Below are 10,336 nucleotides of genomic sequence, written 5' to 3'. Positions count from 1 at the left end.
AGGGCATCAGAGCAAGGAGACAAGAGGGAAGACCATCGTACATTTTTCAATCGTTTGCAACTGAGGGTGCAATAAGGAGGTCTTCTTCTTGCTTATGGCAGCTTGGCTGCCAGGTAGCTATAATTTTGTGAAGGTATGACTAAGCCACTGAAGCTGTGTGCCAATACCAGCACAATGGAACTCATTTCGCCAACTTCAGAAGGATGACGGGCTGAGTCAACCCCACCTGGTGTTAATTCAGTGGAAACGGGACTCAAACTCAGGACCCTAAGATCTTAAGCTCGCCACCCAAACCACAAAGCCAACACCAGGCTAAGATAAGGAGGTGAGGTTATATTACATGAGAAAAGATAGAAATTTATGTATGGAGTCATCTCTCTAATATCCCTCTCCCTCTCTATCCCTCTCTTCTCCCCCTCCCCACCCTCCCCCCCGTTAGTGAAGTGATGGGTTGGTTGTATTTGCTGGTATATAATATAAGGATTTTTCACGCTCTTTAAAAAATCCCATAATAGTAGGCCAGCCAACATGGAATATTACACTTTTTGGGGCATCGCGTGTTAATAGCAGGCATCCATGCCAGATCAATGAGTCATAGGATAAAGAAAAAGGTGTGGGTGGATGCCACCCTGGATTCTCAATTTTTAGGTCATTTTCAAGGTCATTAAGGTAAAAATGGCAAAAAAATGACAAAATGATCATTTTCCTTTATTTTGGCAGAATTAAAACATTTTTGCTGCCAATATCTTTATGCATTCTTCTGTTTCATGTTTTCATACACAGACAACAAAAACATCATGTAAACTTTTGAATTTACATAAATGCCAAACACAATGTAACGTAAAAACTGCAGTTTCGAAATGCAGTAGTCTGAGTCTGAGTATTATGGTAATCACGTTTCTCACTGGCAGTGAACCAAGCTGAGAAATTGAAATGTTATGTCTTCGGTTACTGTAGCTCAGTTCAACAACAATTTCAATGTGGCTAAAATGTAGTATGTGCATGTTTTATCGAAAAATCTATTGCCCAGCTGGGTTACAACATTCTACCGCATCACAGCCACATGCGGAAGTGCACTTCAGTTCTTTTTTAAAGCAAGTGCACTGAGCTGTTTGGCATTTGGATTTGCACCCACAGGTCATCAGCTGAAGGCAGGCATCTGGAATTGGGGGCAGTCTTGTCTAGATAGGTACCAGGCAAGTCTTCTCCTTCACCCAGGCAGCGGTGACCACAGGGGATGGAATCCCGATGCATTCTCGATCTGCTTGCAACCGGATCTTTGCCTGGTAATTGGCATGTTTGCTGTGCAGATCCAGGGCATCTCTGGTTGGAGGCAACAAATCAAGGCCCTTCTTGGCTTTACCAAACACATGAAATCTGGCTTGATCCACACTTGGCTGTGCAGGAACGCCATACAGATGACATACAAACTGCTCAACTTGGGCGAGTTCTCCATCGCGACCAATTCCACTGACTAGGAGTGGCTGACTCTGGAAAGTTTTCCAGCACGTCTTCTTCCCATGGCCACTGAAGGCTGAGGTTGTGTCACAACCTGTTAGTGCATGGAAACTCAGCAAGTTTTCCCTAACAGGTTGTGGCAGCTTGTCTGATACAGCATGTATTGGGAAGCACTTCCGCTTCTTTGATGTTCCAGAAACCATCCATACTTGAGCTGCTCTGGTTGGCATGAAGTGTAGGAGAAGCAGCAAAACATCTGTGTCACTGCACATGACCACCAACCTTTCATATCCTTCACTGACTGCCTCACATGAATGGAGTATCAGCCTTTTCGTGGTTGCCATGAATTCTGACCGTTTCCCTTCTTGTTGATCTGGCATCGGTAGCATTGGAGACTCCACTTCCTGTTACCACTTCACATCATTCGGGGAGATCTTCGCCCTTCTGCGTGATCATCTCAGAAAGGAACCTTGCAAGATCTGCCTTGTTCGCATCCGAGGCGATGAAATTGCTCCAAACCTGGGGTAGGGGGACATCTGGCCCATCAATGATCTTGCGAATCGGTTCCTTCTTGCCCATTCTCTTTGCTCGAGTCATAGCCTTGATTGACTCATCTCCAGTGTAGCGGTCAAACACTACGTCAACTCTTGTTGTGTGTTCACCCAAGTGGTTCGTCACAGTGCGCATAAAGACATCAGCATAGTTGCCAAATGTCTGGCAACCATGGGGCTTCCTAAGTGTCTGGATTAGTGCATGACCATCAATCAGCACACGTGTCTTCATATCAGCTTCTGGAACATCTGAAGGTACACTTATTCCAGCCATCAGGATACTGACCAGCTCTGCCTCTGGGGTTGAGTTCGTCTGACCTCCGAGCTTTGCCAAAGACAGTGGCACTGGGACAAGCTCATGCTTCAGGATCGACTCCATTTCAACTGACCGGTCAGCAGTTACGGCATTTAGTAGCCGCTGCATCACCTTTCGGTCAGCCTTGATGGATTTCTGTGCACTCTGCTGAGTTGAAATTGCCGTCTTGTACATATTGGCAAAGGTTTTTGAGTAGTGCTTTCTGAGAGTATCAGAGAACTGTACACTTCCATCAACCAGTCGCAGCTTCACATTTGATACCAGGTACTGCTTCCCTCGATCTTCTGCTGTGAGGAGATCATTGACCACATCACTGGGCGCAATGTCTTTTGTTGCTGGTGAAACAAGTGGGACATCCCTATCCTCGCCTTCATCTTCTCCATCTTCTGGTGATGCAATGCGCACTCTGAAAACATCAAACCTTTCAAGCTGTTTGGCAAGCTTCCTCACATCATCAGCATCACGCTTCCGTCGTGATGCGAGGCTATCGGAACGATTCAAAATAGATTCTTCCTCTTCATCTTCCAGGCCAAAGAGACATCTGGTATCCTGCGAGATGCGTGTTCGTTCTGACCACGTGACGCAGAACCTGTCTCTTGCTTGGTCATTTCTTGTGATAACAATGATGCAATTTTGCATCTTGCAGGTTTTGTTCACCCATTGTGTGGCCTGATCAGCTGGCACCTGGTTAAAACGTCTCCTTGACCTTTTCACAACGAAGTTCCCATCCATGAATTCAGCAGACACCTCTGGTGCTGTTTTCTCGAGGCTTCTCATGTCTGCAAGATAGACAGGACCCCATCTGGCATAATTCGTGTGGTCATAGATGGTCAGCCATGGCAACATTGCAGCAAATGCCTCCAGATGCAAAGTCCAGTTGCCCTCCCTCTCAGCCCTGATGAAGTCCAGCAGAATCTCCACCATACCCATGTATGCTGACCACAATCTGAAGTTTGGGTTGTCTGACTGTGTTCTCTCAAAGTCTTCAATCAGGTTTTGAACCTTCACACTGCTCAGGACATTTGACAGTTGGCCCACTGCAGCCTGGAGGTCTTCTCTGACATTTCCACCTCTGTTTTGTTTGAACAGCTCAGCAACATTTTGGGCAAGTTCTTTCACTTCCACATCTTGTTGGAGACTCTTCTCAACCAGCCATGATTCAAACAGAGGCCACTTGATCCTCCATAGGGCTTCATATGTCAGCTGGTGTCCCCTTACAGCACGATCGTAGGCTTTGCCATCCAGCATCGTCTCTGTTGTATTTGTGGCAAACACACCTGCTTCTGTCCACAGGTCATCCAACCCTGCACTTTCCATGTGCTGCCCAATAGCTTTCAGGAAGTTGAAGCAGATATGAAGTCCTCCCATGAGAAAAATGACATTCTCATACTTTGGATTGGCTCATACCAGTTCCTTGCCTGGACTGTAGAGTGGCTGGTCTGCTGTGATTATCGTGTGCTTCTGCCCCACATGACTTGATATGTCCATAAAGCGATGGATCACAGTGGTGAGTGTATCATTGTCACCTGCTGGTGCTTGAAGTATGGGAAGCATCCCTGCTGTTGTTACAGGAGGGTCAGAGACACTGATCGCTTCATTCAGTGCTCCCCAGGCAGGAACGGACTGATCTTCTTCACCATCATGCATCCGTGACACAACCCAGGCCAAATCTTTGGCATGGGCCTTCTCTCTTTCATCACCTTGAGCAGTGCTGAACCATTCCATCTCAATCTTCTTCTGTCCACTGAAAGATGGTGAGGGTTTCTGCCCTGATGCCATGGTAGCCTGGTCAAGCCTTTGAAACTCATGCAGAGCACCAGGCCTTATAGTTCTTGATCTTAAGAGGCTCTTTACACTTGCAGTATCTTCTCTTTGTTCTGGAGGTGGACCTCTCTGCCAGACCATCATCTGCGTGCAGTGGAACGTATTCTTTCCATCAAGAGTTGCTTCAAGCACATCTATGTTGTCACAGGAACAGTGGATCATCCGCTTCTTGACAATGTTGTCTGGGACATAGACATGACTGTTCTTGGAAAACCTGTCCAGTATTTCATTAGCTATGCTCGTGTCAAACATTTGAACAGTGTCAATGCTTATGGTGTGGTTGGCTGCATGGAACAGGTCAACAAGAGCCTCAGAGCGAGTAGCCTGGTGGAGAGCGAGCCCAAGACCAATGTGCTTTGGTGTCAACTTCCGTTTATGGGACACCCCATAAACAATGTCTTGGGCAATACTGCACACAGTCTGTTTGATGGTATTGTCTTCATCTGTCTCCTCATAAAGGTTATTTATGCCCCCAAAGAGCAAGCGAAGGAACATATACAAGCTTTCTGGGATCACTTGATCAACATGCTCTTGATCAAGTCCATGCCATGTGCTCGAGTGTCCTGGTGTGTCGAGCAGATCCTGCCTGACTCTGAGGGCAATGTGCACCATCTCTTGAAAGATTTTGCCTTGTGCAAACTTGAGTGTTTCACCGTCTTCATCATCAGTTGATTCCGATTCTGATGAGAACATTCCATGCTCTATGGATTTGGTCAGTGTTCTGGAGATCAAGAAATCTGACTTGTCACCGGGGTACATCAGGAGTGATCCACTGGATAGAGGTTTCACATAACTGGCCTTTGGTCCAACGAGCTCTTGAACCACTTCATAGAAAGTTGTGCTCCTGGACTGGTATTTTGGTGGTACACATTTACCCATTTCACTGCTCATCCTCTCGTATCTGTCATATATGTCACTCATGTCATACACATGACCACGAGACAAACCTACACACAAGTCTCTGCATATCATCATCATGCACTCATCCTCCACTGGCTGTTGTGATTCCCTGGCTGATCCTGGTCTTGCAGAGTGTCTTTCAAAGGATACCTAACAAGCAAGATGATAGCAACCTTCAGCTGCTATCAGGTCGCTGACTCCTGACAATCTTGAACTCATCACCGGGTGAAGTTTGGAACGCTCAATCAATTCTGCAGACTTCTCCAGAGTTTCCACCCTGTGAACTTTTCTTTTGCCCTCTTCTTGGCAAAACATGCATAGGGACCAATTCATTGCTCGTTGGGTGCTTCGTCGGGTGGGTACTGAAGTCGTGCTGGAGCATGGATTAAGACCATGATGGGATGCTAGCTGTGCTAATGACTGGCACTGTTTCTTTAGTTTGCTTAGCTTGCTTTCAGAGGTGAATGTGGAGTAGCAGGTTTTGTGCCACCTGTGTTCCATTGCATGGAATTCTTCCTCTGAAAGCACCTCAAGTCTCTCAAGGATGTCTACATTGGTGGTGTCACCCAGTTTTTGCCTCTGATCAGCGACTGTCCTTGTTCTGTTTTTTCTTTCTGTGGATGCTGTGCGGAGGTCACCTGAACTGCTCTGACAAAAAAGGCATGAGAGCTTGTCTGTGTCTTTGCTCTCTCTTTTACGTTTGATAATTGATACAGGGTCCATGGCTGGCTACTATACGACTGCTTTCAAACTGTGGAAGTTTCTAGTGATCTGAAAATACAGTGTACAGAGTGGTTATAACCGTGTAACAACGATCAACAAGAACACCTAGCACACTGCTATGTACACTACATCTGGTACATATTTTGCAGGAAGCCTGCCTATCTCCAACTGGAAAGAAAATAACAACATGTTAATGGTGTGCAAGTTCTGGTAGTACTGAGAACAAAGCGATATTGGACATGGTAAAATACCCACAAGAATATAAACAGAACAAGCTCAAACGAGCTAAGATCCTCGTCCTCTTAATGATGACGTCATAAAAACGAATATGACGTCATTGTGATGTATCAGGTTTGCGATAAATTATCTGTGCTAATGCCCGGCTTGATCCCGCAAACAAAATTCAAACAGCTTGCCTAGTTTCGGAGATAATGGTATCGGCGATTTCCATTAGTGGTGATACAGTATTATGATGTCAACTTTTTTTTCTAGGAAGAATTTTCAAAATCGGAGATGGTTACTGCCTGCTCGTGGGCTTTCTGCATATACATGGCAAGTTTCACGAGGATCCGATGAAAACTCTGGGTTGTGAAACAAAAAATGTCAAAAAATAGGAATGACGTGTCTTTCAAAGGATACCTTTGAAATATCAATTATTAATCAAATATCAATTATGACGTCATAGAAATTGATATGACATCATAGTGATGTATCATATGTGCGGTAATTCATCTCTGCTAATGCCCTGTTCGATTCCCGCAAACAGAATTCAAAAAGCTTGCCGAGTTTCAGAGATAATTTTTTAGGCGATTTCCATTAGCGGAGATATTTTGACGTCATAACTTTTTTTCTAGGAGGAATTTTCAAAATCGGAGATGGTTGCTGTCTGCTCGTGGGCTTTCTGCATATACATGGCAAGTTTGACGAAGATCCGATGAAAACTCTGGGTTGTGAAACAAAAAATGTCAAAAAATAGGAATGACGTGTCTTTCAAAGGATACCTTTGAAATATCAATTATTAATCAAATATCAATTATGACGTCATAGAAATTGATATGACGTCATAGTGATGTATCATATGTGCGGTAATTCATCTCTGCTAATGCCCTGTTCGATTCCCACAAACAGAATTCAAAAAGCTTGCCGAGTTTCAGAGATAATTTTTTAGGCGATTTCCATTAGCGGAGATATTTTGACGTCATAACTTTTTTTCTAGGAGGAATTTTCAAAATCGGAGATGGTTGCTGTCTGCGCAGGGTATTTTTACATATATACGCCAAGTTTCAGGAAGTTTTGATGAAAACTGTAGGCTGTGAAACAAAAAAGTCCACAAGAAGAAGCAGAAGAACAACAACGTGAGTTAGACTTAGAGATCCTCCACGAGGATGTAAAATTGGCAATGTTTGCCTTTCATTCTCTTAAAACTCTATAAATTAAGGTATATTTTCAGTTTAACCATTCACAATGCAAAAATACACTTGCTGCAATATACAAGCTTTGGTTTTATTGATATGTTCAATAAAATCGGCAAACCCCTCTCCCCCCCCCCCCAAATCGACCGGCAATGACCTTGGTGACCTTCAAAATGACCTTGAAATTGAAATTTGCCGATGGCATCCACCCACATCCTTTTTACCTTGCCACAGTGGAATGAACCAACATGGATTAACCTGCTATTAACAAGCGATGCCGCAAAAACAAAATTCTCGGGGACTTTTCGATTTTTGCCTGGTCTACTATAACCACCTTGCGGAGTGTGGAATGTTTCTCGTTCAAATGGTCGAAAATGTTTGGCAGACCCGACACGCCATTCACCACCTCTTTAACAGCGAACGTAGTGAGCTTCATACTTAAAGCGTGCACGTGAGAGAATAGGAAACAACAACAACAACAACAACAACAACAACAACAACAACAACAACAACAACAACAACAACACAATACCCCTGGCTATTTGGAATCCGTGTCGTTAGCTATGACCTTTTGCTTCCGGTTGTTTTTAAACGCTGTGCGGTGTATAAACACGATTGGGTTTTATTTCTATCTTGTGAAGATTACTTAACGCGTGCACATGAGAGAATGGGAAACAACAAAAACAACACAATACCCCGGCAATTGTGAATCCGTGTCATTGGCTATGACCATTTTGCTTCCGTTTTTGTTTTGTTTCTGGTTTTTTTTTGTTTCCGGTTTTTGTCATGGGGAATGATGCGTCCCGGGAGATAAAGGCATCGTCGGAGACATGAAAGACCCAAATAATATCAGACACGGTGTATATTTCCTCCACTGATTTTAATAAAGATATCTCCCGCATCATCAAAAAATAATTTTTAATCGTGATTTACGTTATTTGATCGCTAATTCCGAAGTAACCGGAAATTGCGTATACAGTTGCGAATAAGTTGTAGGTTAAGTCAGAAGCGAATGTAAGAAGAATACTACGTTCACTTCTCGTATTTATTTTTTTAGATGAGATCCAGTTCTTGGCAGTGTAGTTGTTGTTGTGAAGGTAATGTTGGGGTTAATATTAATTTTTTTTAGATGAGATCCCATTCTAGGCGGTGTAGTTGTCGTTGTGAAGGTAATGTTGGGGTTAATATTTATTTTTTTTAGATGAGATCCCATTCTAGGTGGTGTAGTTGTCGTAGTGAAGGTAATGTTGAGGTAATATTTATTTTTTTAGATGAGATCCCATTCTAGGCGGTGTAGTTGTTGTTGTGAAGGTAATGTTGGGGTTAATATTAATTTTTTTTAGATGAGATCCCATTCTAGGCGGTGTAGTTGTCGTAGTGAAGGTAATGTTGAGGTAATATTTATTTTTTTAGATGAGATCCCATTCTAGGTGGTGTAGTTGTTGTTGTGAAGGTAATGTTGGGGTTAATATTAATTTTTTTTAGATGAGATCCCATTCTAGGCGGTGTAGTTGTCGTTGTGAAGGTAATGTTGAGGTAATATTTATTTTTTTAGATGAGATCCCATTCTAGGCGGTGTAGTTGTCGTTGTGAAGGTAATGTTGAGGTAATATTTATTTTTTTAGATGAGATCCCATTCTAGGTGGTGTAGTTGTCGTTGTGAAGGTAATGTTGAGGTAATATATTTTTTTTTAGATGAGATCCTGTTCTAGGTGGTGTAGTTGTTGTTGTGAAGGTAATGTTGAGGTAATATCAATTTTTTCATCGTAAAAAGACTGTTTAATTTGATATATTTAATAAGCGAATGTAAGGAGAATTCTCCGTTCACTTCTCGGCTTTGCCTATTCCATATTACCTCGAAATGGACACAATCAGGGGGTGGGTCCGTCTTTGGTGTTTTGAGTGATTTTTAAAAACAGATGGTTCAAATCTTCGGGTTTCCTTGAAGTATCGCTGCGCAAGTCCCACTCGAGTGACACCCTATCCTATATGGAGGTATATATATATATATGTATATATATATGTATATATATATGTATATATATATATATGTATATATATATATATATATGTATATATGTATATATATGTTGTTGTTCATCTTTCGGCTGCTCCCGTTAGGGGTCGCCACAGCGGATCATCCGTTATGATCCGCATACTGATTTGGCACAGGTTTTACGCCGGATGCCCTTCCTGACGCAACCCTGGTCGCCTCTTACGACACAGGGATCAGGATTTGGGTTTCGCCATGATTCCAGGCTGCTCTGCACCCTGCCCAGTGCAGAGCCCCCGTCCTCAAGCGATCCTCCAACCCAAGCCTCCGAGTAGCCGGATTACAGGCGCACGCCACTACGCCCGGTCATATATTATATATATATATATATATATATATATATATATATATATATATATATATATATATATATATATATATATATATATATATATATATATATATATATATATATATATATATATATATATATATAGATATATATATATATATATATATATATATATATATGGATGAAGATGACAGTGCCCAACTCTAAGCTTGAAGACAGTTACCTGGTCTCCACGGACAAGCCGAGGCCGAGGAGCTGAACGCAAACAGCCACCACCGGGTTCACCAATGAACAAAACCTTCCCTTCATGTTCTACCGAGTGCTGTCCAAGTTTCCTCCGAATCAATTTGTTGAATAAAGTATACACCAGACGAGTCACCAGACAAAGTGACTTTCGTTAATTTATTTTCATTTCCGTGGTTTTGACCAAGCTCTTTGGACGTAGTTCAACGGCCATGGTGGTGTAGTTGGCCGGTGTTGCATTTATCATTCCGTCGAGGTTTGTTGAATCTTTTACAACCTTCTGTTTACACAAACCACGTTTGTCCCTCTTCGGGCTTTACCATTCCTATTTATTATTTGATTTTCAAAGGAAGATTATTTGCGTCTCACAATCGCCACGACTTGGAAAAGAAAGATGAAAAAAAAACCGTTCGGGTTTGTCCTGTGCGGTTTTCTTGAGGTATGAGGTATGAGTTGTGAGGTGTGTGTGCGCTCTCCACAGAACGCTGGTGTGCACGAGCCGTTTCTCTGCGAGGTGGTTTGCCATTGCCTTCCCAGCAGGAGGTCAAGGAAGGAATTTGTAAT

The 10,336-nt window shown here is 42.9% G+C and overlaps 2 protein-coding genes across 6 annotated transcripts in view; one reads left to right on the top strand and one right to left on the bottom strand.

Moving 5' to 3' along the window:
- Positions 1-517: 517 nt before the first annotated feature.
- Positions 518-9,808, bottom strand: LOC147010924 (uncharacterized). Its single transcript, XM_085860564.1, has 2 exons — positions 9,753-9,808; positions 518-5,820 (listed from the first exon to the last, which is right to left on the bottom strand). The coding sequence occupies exon 2, from the start codon at positions 3,691-3,693 to the stop codon at positions 1,879-1,881; it is 1,815 nt and encodes a 604-aa protein (XP_085716690.1). The 5' UTR covers positions 3,694-5,820; positions 9,753-9,808; the 3' UTR covers positions 518-1,878.
- A 239-nt stretch (positions 9,809-10,047) lies between these two features.
- LOC147010923 (uncharacterized) overlaps positions 10,048-10,336 on the top strand; it is a 23,312-nt gene continuing 23,023 nt past the window's right edge. For 2 of the 5 annotated variants that reach the window (XM_085860568.1, XM_085860567.1), the window contains exon 1: positions 10,061-10,211. The gene's annotated coding sequence lies outside the window, so the exon portion shown is untranslated. Of the gene's footprint in view, positions 10,219-10,336 lie in introns of all 5 variants that reach the window. The other 3 variants (XM_085860565.1, XM_085860566.1, XM_085860569.1) reach the window with 3 other exon arrangements.

Source organism: Eptatretus burgeri, chromosome 16 (assembly GCF_056783735.1).
Source record: "Eptatretus burgeri isolate ZD-2024b chromosome 16, Ebu_testis_v1, whole genome shotgun sequence".
Classification (NCBI taxonomy): Eukaryota; Metazoa; Chordata; class Myxini; order Myxiniformes; family Myxinidae; genus Eptatretus; species Eptatretus burgeri.
This window is presented reverse-complemented; position numbering and strand designations above follow the sequence as displayed.